At 41.4% G+C, this 20489-nt stretch overlaps 1 protein-coding gene across 1 annotated transcript in view; it reads right to left on the reverse strand.

Annotated features, from left to right (window-relative positions):
• The window catches only part of LOC126457611 (cysteine sulfinic acid decarboxylase-like), a 106178-nt gene that overhangs the window by 59370 nt on the left and 26319 nt on the right, over nt 1–20489 (reverse strand). Inside the window, exon 2 of the mRNA XM_050094067.1 lies at nt 5771–5999. Within this exon, the coding sequence (XP_049950024.1) occupies nt 5771–5999 (229 nt within the window). The remainder of the gene's footprint in view (nt 1–5770; nt 6000–20489) is intronic.

Below are 20489 nucleotides of genomic sequence, written 5' to 3' on the forward strand. Positions count from 1 at the left end.
GTCAGGCATGCTGTGGTGCTGGAACAGAGCCTTGCAGAGGGTGTGGTATCATGCTGGTGCTTAGGCAGGTTGTGCATGCTGGGTCACACACAGTATGCCCCATGCAGGTGGCATAACATGCTCCATCCTGTTCTGGTACCATAGGCACCTGCTAGTACTGTCTCCTGCTGCTAGACCAGGTCAAGCAGTGGCGTGAAGGCATGTGCCAACATCATAGGTGTGTTGACAGGTGCTTTGGTATTGATTGTGTGGTGTTAGTGCCTCATGATTCAGATGGGGTGAGAGAGGACAGGCCTTACAATGGAGGCAAGGTGACAAGTGTTGTGGGCACCTCTTCTGAGGCAGGCAGTGGTGGGAATGGCAGGGGAGACTCTGCTCTCAGGTCCCAGGCACTGTCTGCCAGATTGGCAGCGTCTGGCAGGGTAGTATTTTCATCACCTGGTGTCACCTTAACTTCAACAACTGGTGGCACATAAGGGCTGGAAAGATTGAGCATATATGCTGTCTTCAATGGATTGATGGATAATATGGTGGCAGTGCCACAGAGACCTGTAGAAAACATCTTCTCCCTATACTGCAGCACAAGCTGTGTGCTTGAGTACTGCAGGCTGATTGGCATCTACATGGACCATGACATACATGCACTTGCTGATGTCCCAATTCAGGAAGGATCTGCTGTCACTATGGCATGTGAAATGTAGGGTCCCCCTGAATAGGTCAGGCGTGCACTACACGCAGGAAGCGGCTACAAGGGTAGCGGAGTACGTGTGGAGTGCACATGTTGGTTTTTTAGGTTAGAGAATTCCCTCCCTAGGCCCGACAAGATGCCTCCTGAGATGCGGCAAGGTAGGAGTAGGCAAAATGCAACAGGGAATAACAATATTAATCTGCTAATAGTAAACTGCAGGAGCATCTATAGAAAGTTCCCAGAACTTCTCTCATTAATAAACGGTCACAATGCCCACAAAGTGCTAGGGACAGAAAGTTGGCTGAAACCAGATGTAAACAGTAATGAAATTCTAGACTCAGATTGGAATGTATACTGCAGAGACAGGCTGGACAGTGAAGGGGGAGGCATGTTTATAGCGATAAGAAGTGCAATAGTATCGAAGGAAATTGACGGAGATCCGAAATATGAAATAACCTGGGTGAAGGTCACGGTTAAAGCAGGCTCAGACATGGTAATTGGATGTCTCTATAGGCCCCCTGGCTCAGCAGCTGTTGTGGTTGAGCACCTGAAGGATATTTTGGAAAATAATTTGAGTAGAGTTCCCCACCATGTTATAGTTCTGGGTGGAGATTTTAATTTGCTGGATATAGACTGGGAGATTCAAACGTTCATAACGGGTGGCAGGGACAAAGAATCCAGTGAAATTTTTTTAAGTGCTTTATCTGAAAACCACCTTGAGCAGGTAAACAGAGAACCGACTCGTGGCAATGACATATTAGACCTTCTGGTGACAAACAGACCCGAACTATTTGAAACATTTAATGCAGAACAGGGAATCAGCGATCATAAAGCAGTTACTGCATAGATGATTTCAGCCGCAAATAAAAATATTAAAAAAGGTAGGAAGATTTTTCTGTTTAGTGACAAAAAGCAGATTTCAGAGTACCTGATGGCTCAACACAAAAGTTTTGTCTCAAGTACAGACAGTGTTGAGGATCAGTGGACAAAGTTCAAAACCATCGTACAATATGTGTTGGAAGAGTGTGTGCCAAGCAAGATTGTAAGAGATGGAAAACAGCCACCATGGTACAACAACCAAGTTAGAAAACTGCTGCGGAAGCAAAGGGAACTTCACAGCAAACATAAACATAGCCAAAGCTATGCAGTTAAACAAAAACTACGCAAAGAGGAGGGCTATGCGAGAGGCATTCAATGAATTCTAAAGTAAAGTTCTATGTACTGACTTGGCAGAAAATCCTAAGAAATTTTGGTTTTATGTCAAAGCGGTAGGTGGATCAAAACAAAATGTCCAGACACTCTGTGACCAAAATGGTACTGAAACAGAGGATGAGAGACTAAAGGCCAAAATACTAAATGTCTTTTTCCAAAGCTGTTTCACAGAGGAAGACTGCACTGTAGTTCCTTCTCTAGATTGTCACACAGATGACAAAATGGTAGATATCGAAATAGATGACCAAGAGATAGAGAAACAATTAAAATCACTCAAAAGAGGAAAGGCTGCTGGACCTGATGGGATACCAGTTCGATTTTACACAGAGTACACGAAGGAACTTGCCCCCCTTCTTGCAGCGGTGTACCATAGGTCTCTAGAAGAGTGTAGCGTTCCAAAGGATTGGAAAAGGGCACAGGTCATCCCCATTTTCAAGAAGGGATGTCGAACATATGTGCAGAACTTTAGACCTATATCTCTAACATCTATCAGTTGTAGAATTTTGGAACACATATTATGTTCAAGTATAATGACTTTTCTGGAGACTAGAAATCTACTCTGTAGGAATCAGCATGGGTTTCAAAAAAGATGATCGTGTGAAACCCAGCTCGCGCTATTCATCCACGAGACCCAGAGGGCCATAGACACGGGTTCCCAGGTAGATGCCATGTTTCTTGACTTCTGCAAGGCATTCTATACAGTTCCCCGCAGTCGTTTAATGAACGAAGTAAGAGCATATGGACTATCAGACCAATTGTGTGATTGGATTGAAGAGTTCCTAGATAACAGAACACAGCATGCCATTCTCAATGGAGAGAAGTCTTCTGAATTAAGAGTGATTTCAGGTGTGCCACAGGGGAGTGTCGTAGGACCGTTGTTATTCACAATATACATAAATGACTTTGTGGATGGCATCGGAAGTTCATTGAGGCTTTTTGCGGATGATGCTGTGGTATATCGAGAGGTTGTAACAATGGAAAATTGTACTGAAATGCAGGAGGATCTGCAGTGAACTGATGCATGGTGCAGGGAATGGCAATTGAATCTCAATGTAGACAAGTGTAATGTGCTGCGAATACATAGAAAGAAAGATCCCTTATCATTTAGCTACAATATAGCAGGCCAGCAACTGGAAGCAGTTAATTCTACAAATTATCTGGGAGAATGCATTAGCAGTGATTGAAAATGGAATGATCATATAAAGGTGATCATCGGTAAAGCAGATGCCAGACTGACATTCATTGGAAGAATCCTAAGGAAATGCAATCCAAAAACAAAGTAGGTTACAGTACACTTGTTCGCCCACTGCTTGAATACTACTCAGCAGTGTGGGATCCATACCAGATAGGGTTGATAGAAGAGATAGAGAAGATCCAACAGAGCGCAGCGCGTTTCGTTGCAGGATCATTTAGTAATCACGAAAGCGTTACGGAGATGATAGATAAACTCCAGTGGAAGACTCTGCAGGAGAGACGCTCAGTAGCTCGGTACGGGATTTTGTTGAAGTTTTGAGAACATACCTTCACCAAGGAGTCAAGCTGTATATTGCTCCCTCCTATGTATATCTTGCGAAGAGACCATGAGGATAAAATCAGAAAGATTAGTGCCCACACAGAGGCATACCAACAATCCTTCTTTCCATGAACAATACAAGACTGGAATAGAAGGGAGAACCAATAGAGGTACTCAAGGTACACTCCACCACACACCGTCAGGTGGCTTGTGGAGTATGGATGTGGATGTAGATGTAGATGTAGATTGTGGAAGCACCTGGCACAGTTGCATCATGCAGATATGCAGCTGCTGTATGAAGGCTGGGTTGCAGGTGGTACCTGGCGGGGGCTGAAGCTCAAGAGAGGTACATGGGATTGTGAAGGGCTGCCTATATGTAATGCTGGTGGCAGATGCACCAAAGCCTGTTTTGTTGGCCACCCAAAAGCCTAGAAGAATTGGTCTGATCGTCCATATGCTCTTACTTTGTTCATTAAACAACTGTGGGGAACTGTATCAAACAGTTTGCAGAAGTCAAGAAACATAGCATCTACCTGGGAACCCATGTCTCTGGCCCTCTGAGTCTTGTGGACAAATAGCACGAGCTGGTTTTCAGACGATCATCGTTTTTGAAACCCATGCTGATTCCTACAGAGTAGATTTCTAGTCTCAAGGAAAGTCATTATACTTGAACATAATATGTGTTCCAAAATTCCTGTTCATTATTAAGATTACAGATCACATTGTGAAAGTGCTGAGCAAGTATGGTGTGGAAACTATCTTCAGACCCACCAGGAACATAAAAGAATATTTAAGAATGGCAAAAGATGCATGGCATCCTTTGGCTACATTGGGTGTATGTTATGTTCCTTGTGTCTGTGGACTGGTTTATATTGGTACTATGAAAAGTAGTGTTAATACCCTTCTATCTGAACACAGGAAGAACTGGCAATTGTGAGATACTGATAAATTGCCCTTCATGGAACATGTTTACCGAGAGGGTGACCATGAAAGGAAATTCAATGGGATGAGTGTCATGTCAAAAAAATCACATACTGTGCATACATGCATAGAAAGGCTATTGAGATTTATAAACACCATAATAATTTTTACAGAAAAGAGGAAGGTGTTACATTAGATAAAATTTGGATGTCAATGTTGCAAAAGAATGATTGATTACTTTCAATCAACAATGTTGGCATTACCAGAGATAATCTCATAACCAATTTAATGTGATGAGCTATGGTGTCCTATACATTGCCTATATGTTCAGTGCTCCCTCAAGTTCTGGTTGCAATTTGGTGCTTCACCTCTGAAGATGTCTCCCTTAGTTGGAGATGAAATGTTAGGGGAAAGATTTATGCATTGAGACAATGGTCCAGAAATTTTAAGTGAAAACAAAGTTAAGTATTTTTTGCTTGCTCATTTCCTTGAACAGAATCAGAGTTGGTAGTGCTGAACTTACATCAGGCATGATATCACATACTAATTTCAGCTGAGAATTCTAGCAATGGTCACAAACTTTATGTATAAAATATGAGTTCTGAAAAATTTGGTTAGATTAATGGTTATAATTACACAGCTGCATTAAGTTTTGAGAAATTACATACACCATTACAATTGAAGAAAAGAAATATACCTGCACTTGGATAAGGAGTTGAGGAAGGTTGATGATTCGATTTTTGTGAATAACATTTTGACAGGAAACCTGTCTTCATTTGGTGCTGTGGTCAAATCTATGATCATCATTTTCACTACCATGTAAATGCTATTTGATCACTTGTCAACACCAAATCTTATCTTATTACTTACAATATAACATAAGAGGCTGGGTTGCTCTCTGCAGAATCAGTGAGGAAAATAAAGTTTGGGAAACACTGACTAAGATAAGGGGCAGAATGTGTTAAGACATCAGGGAATACGTGCCATGGTACCACAGGTAGCTGCAGACTGAAAAAAAAGACATAGGGAAAAAACACATATTGTAATACATGCAACAAATAATTGACATCATTGAGAGTAAATGCTGCTCTAAAATGAGAAGTCTGGCAAAGGAGAGGAAGTAATAGCGCAATGTACAGAGCATGTCAAAGACCGACAGAAGAAAATCATTACCTATGCATAAAATTGGAATTGTCTGAAAGTATATCTTCCAATAATAATGAAGGGGGAAATCTCAGAAAATAAGTTTTTAAATGTTTTTTATAAAGCACGGCAGAAATTCTGTACGTAAGAAGCAGTAGTTACCTGTAAACAGAATAAAGGAGACTCATCTATGTCATGTACACAGCACTAAAAGTCTGATACAAACCTCACTTCTAGTCATAATCATGTCTATCATAACAACATGAAATGAGTTCTCTCTAAGAATATTGTACCTTTATGTCAGCAGAAAATCTGTACCGTGCAAGATTTATAGCATATCCATTTGCTAAAGATCCTCCAGGACAAAAAACTCCTTCACCATCAGGAAATCCAACTAATTGGTTCATTTTCTCAAGAACTGTCATTTCCATAAGGGTAAATACAGGAGCCACTTCATATGTATATGCACTTGCATTAAGAGAGGCAGCAACCCACTGTCCTGCCAGTCCATATGGATCAAGTCTGTGAGGAGGAAATAATATTTTTTATATTAGAACTTCTACACCTGAAAGAAAGGATAGCTTTTAAATTTATTGTTATCAAAATTCATCATCAGTTAAAATCTCAGTCTTCATTGCGTTATATGTTGTGTACAGAGATCAATGCGTTTTAATATAAACTCACCAAACAAAAGCACTGGCAGGTCGATAGACACACAAACAAACACAAACATACACACCAAATTCTAGCTTTCGCAACCAACAGTTGCTTCATCAGGAAAGAGGGAAGGAGAGGGAAAGACGAAAGGATGTGGGTTTTAAGGGAGAGAGTAAGGAGTCATTCCAATCCCGGGGGTGGAAAGACTTACCTTAGGGGGAAAAAAGGACGGGTATACACTCGCACACACACACACACACACACACACACACACACACACACACACACACACATATCCATCCGCACATACACAGACACAAGCAGACATTTGGCCTATACAAATTTGGCCTTTAATCAATTTGACCCAATCCATTGCCTGGCAAAAAAATTCAAAGCAGTAATAGCATTAAATTTAGTTTAAACAATATAGTGATGGTAGTCATTTGCCTTTCTTCAACTTGAAGAATCAGTTTATCATGCCAGTTACAATGAGGAATATAACAAATGCTTTTCATGCATGAAAATATCTTAAATATCATACAGATGACAGTCACATTAAATGTGAGAAACATAATCATAAGATTTAACAGGGATCCAAACCCCAAAGCTTTATACTTTTAGTCTTGCATTTACTGAATGACAAAGTTTACTGCTAACACTGGTTTTCCTGATCAAAAGGCAATTAAATTTGCCCTTAAAATGATTAATAATAACTGCAAAATAAATATAACTGTATCACAAGAAGAATGATTAATAAAAACAACATTAATTTTTTCGACTGCATGCTACAAAAAGGAAATTGAGAGGTGTCCCAAGATGATGTCAGTCACATATTTGATTCATTAATTTGTTGCAACAATAAATAATGTGTTGCTGTTGCATTCTCAGAAATAAAATAAAAGTTAAAATAAAGTCAAGTACATGGATAACCCAATGCATCATGAAATTGTCAGAAATTCATAGAAAGTCTTAGGCATCAACAAAACAAAATGCACCTTTGAAACTATCAGTATATGAGAGAAGCTAAAGGCAGCTGCACAGGGAACTATTAAAGAAGTAATGAACAAAATCAATAAACTAAAAAATAAAACCATCCTGTGCTCTTGAAAGTATCTCAAATAACACTATTACCCAAAGTCAAAGCAAAAAAGCTCTCATTTAATTGATAAATTAGTCCCATTTAGTATAGGAATATCCCCAACAAACCTGAAACAAAATTATAGGTCAATTTCACTACTACCTATTTTTTTTAAAATGACTGAAAAAGTAATTCATGATATGTCATCTAACATTAAAATAAAAATAAAGTATAAGTCAATGATCAAAATAGTTTCAGGAAAACATACGTAGTGACTTCTTGAATGAAGCCCTGAATGCTTTACATCAAGGTGACTTAGACTGTTGGCTGTTTATAGACCTAGCTAAACCCTTTGAACTGATCAGTCACAATCTGCTTCTTAGGAAATTATACAGTTATGATATTTGTGGTGTTGTTTATAACTGGCTTAAATTGCATTTTTCTAGGGGCAATAGAGGATAGAAATTTTTATTTAAAATAAAAACCACCTTTCAAGATACAGGAAGTTAGTTATTATGTTTCTCAAGTCTTTGTGTTAGATCCACTATTAATCTAGATTTCTACCTGTTTTGTAATACCACTTGTCAGCACTAAAGACAGTGTCATTCACAGATGTCAGTAGCATTTTATTACATATACATAAATATGCTAAAAGCCAATGCACAGTTTATTGCAGGGGGTATTTTGTACCTATATTATTGATTTTATGTCCTGTTCCATTCATGAATTGAGAAAGAGAAAAGTGACTACCAATATGCCTCTATAAACACCCTAATCTCTATTACCTTATTCTCGTGACCATGCGGGATATGTACCCTGATTGGGTCAGAATTGACTTACAGTCTTCCTAGAATAAATGCTTTCCACATTTAATGAACAGGATTTCTCAAGATCATTAAACATCCCTACTGGAAGACATGATTTGTTGTTATTTCACAGTTTTTGCTGTTTTGAGTATGATAAACTGACACTACAGTGATCATCTTTGTCATGCTAGTGTAGGTAACAAATTCGTGCAATGATTTCCATATATAAGGCAACTTCAAGTTTTTCCTTTGTCTGAAACCGCACATGCCAGATTTGAAAGACTAATAACAGGAAATTCAGGGCAGAATAATTACAGTATTATGAAAAGGATATACTGCTGCTCACCATACACAGGAGATGTTGAGTCACAGACAGGAACAATAAAAAGACTGCTGCTATACATGTGAGATTTTGGCCAAAAGGATTCCTTCTAAAGTAGGAAACACACACACATTCATGCAACAACAACTCTCACACACAACCACTGTCTCTGGGCACTGGGATTGGACAGTGAGCAACTGTGTCTGATGGGGGAAGCAATCTTAGTGGTTGTTGTAAGGAGGAGACTGTGGTGGGGAGGGGAAGTGTTTAGAGCTGCTTGTGGGAACATACTAGGATCTGGTGGCGTCAGGGGAGGGCTTCTAGGTGCAATCAGGAGGTTAGGAGGGAGTCAGAGGAGGGGAAAGGGGAGTGGAAAATAAGAGAAATAGAGGAGGGGAAAAAAGAGAGAGAGAGGGAAAGACTAGTGGGGGAACTGGTGAAATAGAAGGCTGTGTAGGGCTGGATTAGGAGCAGGGAAGGGGACTGGTGGGTGAATGCCGGGGATTAGTGAAGGGTGAGGCAGGAGGATATATTGCAGGGAGAGTTCTCACCTGCACAATTCAGAAAAGCTGGTGTTGGTAGGAAGGATCCAGATGGTACAGGTTGTGAAGCAGTTATTGAACTGAAATACATTGTGTTGGGCAGCATATTCATCAACTGTGTAGTCCAGCCATGTCTTGGCCACAGTTTGTCAGTGGCCATTCATGTGAACAGACAGCATGTTGGTTGTCATGCCAAAGTAGAACATAGCACAATAGTTACAGCTTAGTTTACAGATCACATGACTATTTTCACAGGAAAACATACCTTTGATGGGATAGGTGATGCTTGTGAATCAGACACGAATAGGTGGTGCTGATGGGAGGATATATGGAATAGGTCATGAGGCAAAAGGTTGGAAGCAGGGGTGGAGAAGGGACTGACAAGGATGGGGTGTAGGTTTGGTGGGCAGCAGAATACCACTATGGAAGAGGTGGGAAGGATGGATAGGATGTTCCTCATTTCAGGGGACAACGAGAGGCTGTCAGAGGCTGTGATTCAGTTGCTCCAGCCTGGGTTGGTACTCCGTCACAAGAGGACTGCTCCTTTGTGGCTGGAAAGTGGGAATGTGGGTGGTGGTAGATGACTGGAGACACAAGATATGGGAGATCTGTTTTTATACAAGGTTTGAAGGGCAATTTTCGTCTGTGAAGGTCTCAGTGAGATACTTGATATATTCAGAGCAAAAATGCTCATCACCATAGGTGTGACATCCAAGAATGGCTGAGATACTTGATATATTCAGAGCAAAAATGCTCATCACCATAGGTGTGGCATCCAAGAATTGTTTGGTTGTATTGAAAGGACTTCTTCATATGGAATAGGTGGCAGATGCTGAAGTAGATATACTACTAGTGGTTGGTAGATTTTATATGGACAGAGGTAATGATGTAGCCAACTTTGAGCTGGAGGTTAACTTCAAGGAAAGCAGCTTGTTTGGTTGAGGAGGACCAAGTGAAGAGAATGAGGGAGAAGGCGTTTCGATTCAGAAGAATTTGGATAGGATGTCCTTACCCTCAGTCAAAATCACAAAGATATCATCAGTGAATCTGAACAAGGAGAGAGGTTTCGAATTCCGGGTGGTTAGGAAGGATTCCTCTAGATGGCCTATGAATAGGTTGGCATTTAGGTGCCCATTGCAGGAGAACAGATTGGAGAGTTTTTTGAGGTGTAGTTGTAAGTGCTGCTCTAGTTCCTGGAGATGAGGTGGAGGAATTTTACACATGGAGAGGAGGTACTGCAAACAGGACTGGGCCTGATTTACATGGTTTTGCAGGATTAGATTGGTAATGGGTGCAGACTGGCAGAATTTGAACATATGTAGATTATTATGGAAGGGGGAGTTGCAGCTGGAGTTCAGAAATTTTATGGTAAGGCTATGTGGGGGGATTCCGCAAATCAGGCAGCAATGCTGGAGAAATATGAGAGACTGGGTTCTGGCTAGGTATAAGGATACTTTTCTGTATTGGCACAGATGAAAGGAGCAATATCCTTCTCCATCCTTACTCCACTGCTGCTCTCAACCCCTTCCTCATGGCTCCCATCTGTGTAATAGACCTAGATGCAAGACCTGGCACATACATCCTCCCACCACCACCTACTCCAATCCAGTCACAAGCATCACCAATCCCATTAAAGGCAGGGCTACCTGTGAAACCAGTAATGTGATCACAAACTAAGCTGCAACTACTGTGCTTTATTCTACATGGGTACGATAACCAACAAGCTATCTATCCAGCCTGTTCACCTCCTACTCCTGTCTTGGACTACCATTATCTACCACATCTACAACAGCCTGCAAACCTCTTCTACATTCCTTCATAGCTGACAAACCCTTCTTTGCAAACCAACTATATTTAGCACACCTTCAGAAACTCTTTCCCACCATCCCACCACCACACAGAATCCAGAACCTAAACAAATGTGCAACACAGTCTTGAACTTTTTCTCCAAAAGCCTTAGTCCACAGAAGTATTACCTTTTACCTCACTCCCAAATTCAATCATGGTGGACTTGTTAAAACCCTCTCCTTCTCTGGTCCCTACAATGAAAACACTTTTTTGTTACCAACTCACCAATCAAACTCAAACTAAAGCCAATGTTCAACCTTGCCTTCTTCTGTTTACTCCTCCATCTAACCATGATCCACCACCACTCCCTCCAAACCAAACCCTGTTAACATTCTAGACTTTCTTAACCTAAAACTTTCCTCACTCACTCCCCCATATCCAACAACATGGACACCTACCCTACATCTGCAGAAGGAGCCACAACCCACCACCTAAAAACTGATCCTGACCTTTTAATCCTTCTTGCTAACAAATACAACAGGATCTCTACTTTCTCCTCAAATCCTTAGCCCCAAGCAGAAATTCTGCCCTCTCTCTTCACTCGCCTCTGCCACTCCCTGCACTCCTACTTTTTACATGCTTCCTGAAGTCCATAAACCCAACTTTCCTGGACATCCCTTTGTGAACAGTTACTTTTTGCCCCTCCAATCCCCCCCACCCGCACCCATCCCCAACAAGCAAATCTTAGCTCATCAAAGACACCAACAATTTCCTTCAGTGACTCTCCACGATCCCTGTTCCTTTACCATACAACACCCTGCTCATCACTGTTGATGCCACCTCCTTCTACACCAATATCCCTCATTCCCATGGCCTTGCTGGTATTGCACACCACTTTTCCCAATGCTGACTGATTCCAAACCTACAGACTCTTTCCTTGTCAGCTTAACCATCTATATCGTCATCAACGATTCCTTCATTTTTGAAGGTGTTACCCACAAACACATTTGTGGTACAACAATGGCACCTGAATGCCACCATCCTATGCCATCCTATCACCAGCCATCTAGAGGGATCCTACCTAACCACCTAGAATCCTAACCCCTCACCACGTTCAGATTCATTGATGATATCTTCATGATTTGGACTGAGGGTCAGTTCACCCTATCCAAATTCACTCAGAAACTCAACAATTTCTCCCCCATTCACTTCACCTGGTCCTCCTCAACCCAACAAGCCTCCTTTCCTCAATATTGACCACCTCAATGATGGCTACATTGGTACCTCCATCTATATCAAACCTACCAAGCACCAGCAATCACTCCCTTTGACACCTGTCAACCATTCCTTACAAGAAGTCCCTTCCATACAGTCCAGCTACTCATGGCTGTTGTGTCTGTAGTGACAAGCAGTCCCTCTCCAAATATACTGAGAGTTTAACCAAGGTCTCCAGAGATCAAAATTACCCTCCCACTTTGCAGAGAAACAGATCTCCTGTGCCTTGTCCCTCCAGGCATCCAACCCTCCTATATTCCTACCATGCACCCACAAAGGATCACTCTTCTCATGTCTCAGTATCACCCTGGGCTGGAGAAACTAAACCACATTCTCTGCCGGAGTTTTGACTAGCTCTTGTCATCCGCTAAAATGAGGAATATCTATACCCACCAACCTTGCCAACCTTCCGACAGTGGTGTTCCACCTCCCACTGAACCAATGCAATATCTTTTTCCATCCTTACTCAATTGTTGCTCCCAACCCTTGCCTCATGGCTTATACCTGTGTAAGAGACCTAATACAAAAAGTGAGCCTTACATTTTCCTACAATCACGTACTCTGATCCAGTCACATGGATCATCTGTCCTACCTAAGGCAGGGCTACATGTGAAAGCAGTCATGTGATTTACACATGAAGCTGCAACCACTGTGCTGCATCCTACAAGGGCATGACAACCATCAAGCTGTCTATCTGCATGAATGGCCACCTACACACTGTGGCCAAGACAGATGGACCACCCAGTTGCCTGTGTCATCTGTATCTTTCCTACCAACACCAACTTTTCTGACATGTGCAATATATCCTACATTCCCCCAACACCCTGGCCTCAACCTTACTAGTCCCTGTCCTTCACCCACCTATCCACCTCCCTGCTCCCACTCCAGCACTGAACAGCCTTCTATTCCACCAATGCATCCACTAGTCTGTTTCTTTTGTTCCCACCTGCTCTAATTCTCTTCTTTCCCACTTCCCTTTCTCCAACTCCCTCAAACTTCTCAAATGCACCTAATGTTCCTACCCTGTTCCCACCACATCCCTACATGCTCCCACAAGCAGCACTATCCCCTCCCACTCCCCATCTCAGCCTCCTTATCCCCACCATCCAGATTTCTTCCCCTGTCAGAAGCAGTTGCTTGCAGTCCGCCCTCAGTTGCCAGAGACACTGGTCAAGTGTTTGTGAGTTGTGCTTGTGTGAATGTGTGTGTGTTTTCTACTTTAGAAGAAGGCTCACACGCATTGCAGTCTTTTTGCTGTGCCTCTTTGTGACTCAACTTCCCCTCTTGTGTGGTGAGTAGCAATCTATCCTATTTTCATAATATTGTCATAGATTTGAAATTTTAGACTTTAATATTTTACTTTTCAAGCCATATTATCTGAATCCTTCACTGTTTGTATCAGGGCTTTTGTGTATCACACAATGTGAATTTTCTAACATTTACAAGTGGTACACCAAATTTGTACTATTCTGCAGGTTATAAACCATGAGGGCTGTCTGGAAAGTTCTCAACTTTGCCCAGAGGCTGCAGCACTTTTTACATGACTTTTCCCCCTTATGTTGCTACACATGTTAGTAGTTTCCACATAAAATTGAAAGTCATTCTAGGCAGCATTCATTCAAAGCAGTTGTGGTGAGCATGGTGTTGAAGATGAAAAAAAATCAAGTATCGTTCAGTGATTAAATGCTTTGAAAAAGAAGTTATAATACTGATTGAATTTCATTTGTGGCTTGTAAATGTGTATGGCAGCTCTTCATCTTCAGTTTCTACCATGAAGAAATTGGTGGTCAAGTTTAAACATGGCTGTGAAAGAGCCCATGATGATCCAAAGGATGTTCAAAAAGTGCAAGCATCCTGGAAATCATTGATACAGTGCATGATATGATGATATGATTCTGGAAGTACTGCTTATAAAGATGCTAATGCTCTAGGGATATCAAAGGACGATGTTGGTCACATCTTGCAGCAGGAATTGAACACAAGAAAGCTTTGCACAATATGGGTGTCACTTGTGCTCAGTGTGGATCACAAATGTTTCACACAACACTTTCTGAAAATTGCTTGATGTCTTTTGAGAAAAACAGAAGTGACTTTTTGCATAAATATTTGTCAGTGGATGGAACAAGGATGCACCACTACACACCTGAATCCAAACAGGAGTCTATGCAGAGGATAGAAGCCAGTTCTTCAACTGCCAAGAAGTAAGGATAGTGCTATCAGTGAGAAAGATCATGAAGTTGATGTTTTAAGATGCAAAAGAAATTTTGTTGACTGATTATCTTGAAGAAGGTAAAACCATAACTGAAAAATACTCCTCTCAAATTCTAATGAAACTAGATACAATCATTCAAGAAAAGAGACCCACCTTAAAGAAATAAAAAATAATATTCCATCAGGACAATGCACCTGCCCACAAAAATGTCTTGGCAATGGAGAAATTGAGGGATTTGCACTGTCCGGTGATGGAACATCCACTCTGTTCACCAGATTTGGCTCCCTCAGACCTCCATCTATTCTCATAACAGAAGAAATTCCACACCAGTCAGCCCTTTTCATCCAAACAAGAAGCCATTGCAGCTATAGATAGGTACTTTGCAGCATTTCTGGAGAAACACTACAAAGAGGATAATGACATTGGAACACTGCTGCATGAAATGTATCAATATTAGGTGAGATTATGTTTAAAGGTAAAACTTCTTTGAAATCATAAATTCTCACTTTCACTCTCAGGTACAGAAATTTTCAGGCAACCCTTGCACATTTGTAATTCTTAGAAATTTTTGGCAACAGCATCAACATTCAAAAGCAATCTTTCTCCCATGGTTTCAGTGTATATTTATGTGATAAAAGGTACATTTCTGAGAACTTTTTGATTCTTACAAGTGTTGCACATAACATATTCCATAGTAAACTGTGAGCTACAGTTGTGTATTCTATAAACTTTGGCAGCAACATCTTTTCATGCTGCGCGGGATTAGCCGAGTGGTCTAAGGCGCTACAGTCATGGACTGTACGACTGATCCCGGTGGGGGTTCAAGTCCTCCCTCAGGCATGGGTGTGTGTATTTGTCCTTAGGATAATTTAGGTTAAGTAGTGTGTAAGCTTAGGGACTGATGACATTAGCAGTTGGGTCCCATAGGATTTCACACACATTCATCTTTTCATAATATTTCTCCCCGTATTGCATCGCAAGTATTTATCTGCAGTTCTTCTCCATTTTTCCACTCATTGACCTTTTTTTCTATGTCAGTAACAGAAATTTTAGATTCATGATATCAACTTAGTTCTTGCAGATTCAACTGGTGCAGTGTAAGATTTTGTTTTGCACATATTATAATTGTCATATTGTGTTCTATTTACATCTACATATGCATGTACATCTACATCAATAATCTGTACATGACTGTGAGGTGAATGGCACAGGGTACACACATTATACCAGCTATGGATTTCTTCCTGTACCATTCACGTATGGAGTGCAGGAAGAAAGATGTTTGAATGCCTTGTGCATACAGTAATTAATCTAATTTGATCCTCATGAACCCTATGTGAATAATATGTGTGGGATTGTAGTATATTCCTGGAGTCATCATTTAAAGCCAGCTCTTGAAATGTTGTTAACAGACTTTCTCAAGATAGTTTACATCTGTCTTCAAGAGTCTTCCAGTTCAGTTCCTTCAATATATCAGCGACATTCCCCCACCGGTCACACAAATCTGTGACGGCTATCTGTGCTGTGGTTCTCTTTATATGTTCAATACCTGCTGTTAGTCGTATTTGGTATGGGTCCCACACAGTTGAGCAATATTGTAGAACTGGTTGCAATAGTGATTTTTAAGCAACCTCTTTGTAGACTGATTGCACATCCCCAGTAATCTGCCAATAAATTGACATCTACCACCTGCTCCATCTGCAACTGAGCCTATGTGAACATTCCACTCCATATCCCTATGAGGTGTTACACCCAGGTAATTGTATAAGTTGGCTGATTCAAATAGTGACTCATTGATATGATAGTCATAGGACACTACATTTTACCTTTTTTTCATTGTCAAGATATGGCTGAATACTTATGCAGCTTCTTTCAGACAGTACTTCATTATAGATAACTGCATCTTCTACACACTTGAAATTACTTCTGCATCTGATGATGACTCTCCATCCAAGATAAAATGCTGTGTCCTCCCTGCCAAAAAGTCCTCAATCCAATCACATATTTCACTTGATACCCCATATGATTGTACTTTTGACAATAAGCATAGGTGTGGTACTGAGTGAAATGCTTTTCAGAAATTAGGTACGGCATCCCCCTCACTGCCTTGATCCAAAGCTTTTAGTGTCATGTGAGAAAAGTGTAAGTTGGGTTTCACATGATTGATGTTTTTGGAATCAATGCTGGTTGCCATTGCGGAGGTCATGCTGTTCAAGATACCTCATAATGTTTGAGCTTAGAATACATTCTAAGATTCTAAAACAAACCAATGTCAAGGAATTGGACTGTATGAGAGTTGTACCAAGAGTAAGGTTCCCAATGAACTACAGCCTCAAGGGAAGGTGCTAGGCTAAATCCAACAACAGTGCCATGCACAGTGGCTCCTCCACTCTCAAGCCCAGCTGTCCACAATTTCCTATGTTGTTCAGTTAGCTTGGCAGCTGTCAGAGATGGAAGTGTTGATCACCGCTCCCGCCAAGTGTGTGGTTCGGGCTGTAGTCTGGTTTCTCCATACAAAGAAGTTACTGCCCGTGGAGATTCATCAGCAACTGACTGAGGTTCATGGTGAAGAGTGCATGTCCATTCAGCATGTCTGCAAAATGGTGCAGGGCTTTCGCTGAGGGTTGCACAGAATTTCATGATGAAGAACAAAGTGGAAGACCACTGGTTTTGGATGTGATTGTCCAGAAGATCAACAGTGAGCTGCTCAAAGATCGGAGGGTCACTTTCCATGAACTTGTTGAATGCATTCCTGAAGCTTCCCACGGAACAACTGAAAGAACTTTAACAGAAACGTTGGGTTATTGCAAGTTGTGTGCTCACTGGGTCCCCCGGCTGCTGACTGATGGACACAAGGAGCAACGAGCAATGCCTTGACTGTGCTCGCAAGTTTTTTCAACAGTGTGAGGGGGGAGGCAGCAAGGAGAAGTTGTTGGACTCTATCATCATGGGAGATGAAACATGGGTGTTTCATACACCCCCAAAACAAAACAACAATCCTGTCGGTGGCATCACTCCGGTTCACAGCCAGCAAAGAAATTCAAACAAACGCAGTCAGCAGAAAAGGTTATGGTGACTGTTTTGGAAGTGGAAGGGGGTACTCGTCATCCATTTCATGCAACTGGGATGACAATAAACTCAGACAGACATTGTGAAACATTGACCAAACTGCGGCAAGCAATCCAGAATCGCCAGAGGGGATGACTGATGGAGGGAGTAGTACGTCTTCACAACAACGCCTGACCCCATGTCGCTTGTCAAACACAGGAGCTTTTGAAGAAATTTGGATGGACTGTTAAGCCCCATCCCCTGTACAGCCTGGACTTAGCCCCCAGTGATTATCACCTCTTCCCCAAGCTAAAGGAACACTCAGATGGCAAATGCTTCAAGAGCGACTATGAAGTCTGAGCAGCGGTCACACGCTTTCTCAACAGGTTGGTAGTAGACTTCTTTGACTTAGGAATACAAAAGCTGGAGCAGCTTCTTCAAAAGTTTGTCAAGAAAAATGGAGACTATGATGAAAAATAGACAAAAGTGTAAGCTTTTCAACAATATATAAATTAATAACAATAAACAATGTTTTCTATTTGTAAAAAATATGGGAACCTTACTTTTGGTACAACCCTCCTAGTTTTGTGGATCACTTCTACTCCCCTTCTTGTATGTGTGTGACCTGTGCTTTTTTCCAAGAGCAGGTCATGGTTTATTATTTGAGGGATCTATGATAGATTATAGTTGGAAGAGGGCCTAACTCAGCTGCAGATTCAGTATAAAATCTGACAGGGATTCCATCAAGTCTTGGAGCTTTGTTCAATTTTTATAATTTCAGCTGTTTCTCAACAACCACTGACACTAATACTTATTACATTCACCTTTTCAGTGGTGCAAGGATTGAATTGGGGCAATTCTCATGGATTTTTGTTTGTAAAGGAACATTTGAAACTGGCGTTAAGCATTTCAGCTTTTGCTTTGCTACCTCATTTTCAGTTCCTGTTTCATTCACTAGGGACTGGATTTCGAACACATCAATCATGTGAAATCCAACTTGCACTTTTCTCACATGACATATTGAAAGCTTTAGATCATGTCAACCAGGTAGATGCGGTATCTTTTATTTTCGAAAAATATTTGACTCAATACTGCACCTATGCTTATTATCAAAAGTACGATCATATGGGGTATCAAATGAAATTTGTGACAGGACCGAGGACTTTTTGGTAGGCAGGACACAGCATGTTATCTTGGATGGAGAGTCATTATTAAATGTAGAAGTAGCTTTGGGTGTGACCCAGGGAATTGTGCTGGGACCCTTGCTCTTCACCGAGCGAGGTGGCGCAGTGGTTAGACACTGGACTCGCATTCGGGAGGACGACGGTTCAATCCCGCGTCCGGCCATCCTGATTTAGGTTTTCTGTGATTTCCCTAAATCGCTCCAGGCAAATGCCGGGATGGTTCCTTTCAAAGGGCACGGCCGACTTCCTGCCCTGTCCTTCCCTCATCCGATGAGACCGATGACCTCGCTGTCTGGTCTCCTTCCCCAAACCAACCAACCTTGCTCTTAATGTTGTATATTAATGACCTTGAAGACAATACTAATAGTAAAATCAGGCTTCTTGCAGATGATGCAGTTATCTACAATGAAGTATTATCTGAGAGAAGGTGCATAAATATTCACTCAGATCTTAATAAGATTTGAAGATTTGAACATAAAGCAGCCATTGGCAACTTGTTCCAAGTGTTCAGAAATGTATAATTGTGCACTGCACTAAACAAAAAACATAGTATCCTATGACTATAATATCAGTTAGTCACTGCTGGAATTGGTCAACTGATCCAAATACTTGGGTGTAAGACTTTGTAGGGATATGAACTGGAATGATCATATAGGTTCAATTGTGAGTAAAGTAGGTGGTAGATATCAGTTTATTGGTAGAATACTGGGAAGTGCAATCAGTCCACAAAAGAGATTGCTTACAAACCACTAGTGTAACCCATCCTAAAATATTGCTGAAGTGAAGGGGACCTGTAACAGATAGGAATAACAGGGGATACTGAACGTATATAGAGAAAGGCAGCATGAATGGCCACAAGTTTGTTCAATCTGTGGGAGGGTGTCACAGAGATACTGAAGGAACTGAACTGGAAGACTGTTGAAGACAGATGTAAATTATCCTGAGAAAGTCTATTGACAAAGTGTCAATAACTGCCATTAAATGATTACTCTAGGAATCGACTACAAACCCCTACATATCACTCACACAGGGCTCAAGTCACACCAATATCAAAAAAGGAAGTAGGAATAATCCATTGAATTACAGGCCCATATTACTAATGTCAGTTTGCAGTAGGGTTTTGGAATACTTAATGTATTCAAACATTATGAAGTACAAAATTAGAATTATACATTAATACCTTCAGCTGCTGATAGGCATTGATATATATTAACAGGGAGAGGTGAAAATGTATGCCCTGACCAGGACTCGAACCCAGGATCTCCTGCATACATGGCAGACACTCTATCCATCTGAGCCACTGAGGGCACAGAGGATAGTGTGACTGCAGGGACTATCTTGTGCACACCTTGTGTGAGAACCACATTCTAACCTTATATGTCCACACACTACATTTGTAGCATCCCTACCCAACACACTCATTACTCGTGGAAGACATTCTTACCAAGTCCCGTAAGAGATCGGGTAATATGTGTGCATCTGCACAGAAGAGGAGGGTCATGGCCAGTATTGCCCAAACTATATAGTTATATGGAAATGGTGTCCGTTCTTTTGGACATGCACAGAAGAGGAAGGTCATGGCTGGTATTGCCAGAACTATACACTTATATGGACAGAAAGAACAGACACCATTGATGACATGCAGCTGTCTCGAACGAAATTACAATTATAAATTAATACCTTCAGCTGCTGACGGGCATTGATATATAGCAACGGGGACAGGTGAAAATGTGTGGCCTGACTGAGACCCAAACCCAGGATCTCCTGCGTACATGGCAGACACTCTATCCATCTGAGCCACCAAGGGCACAGAGGATAGTGTAACTGCAGGTACTATCTCACACACACCTCCCGCGAGACCCGCATTCTCACCTTATATGTCCACACACAACATTCATAGTGTCCCAACCCAACACACTCATTACTCGTAGAAGACATTCTTACCAAGTCCTGTAAGAGTTCAGGTAATATGTGTGCATCTGCACAGAAGAGGAAGGTCACGGCCAGTATTGCCCGAACTATATAGTTATATGGATATGGTGTCCGTTCTTTCAGACATGCACAGAAGAGGAAGGTCATGGCTGGTATTGCCAGAACTAT

The sequence above is a fragment of the Schistocerca serialis genome, chromosome 1 (genome assembly GCF_023864345.2).
Source record: "Schistocerca serialis cubense isolate TAMUIC-IGC-003099 chromosome 1, iqSchSeri2.2, whole genome shotgun sequence".
Classification (NCBI taxonomy): domain Eukaryota; kingdom Metazoa; phylum Arthropoda; class Insecta; order Orthoptera; family Acrididae; genus Schistocerca; species Schistocerca serialis.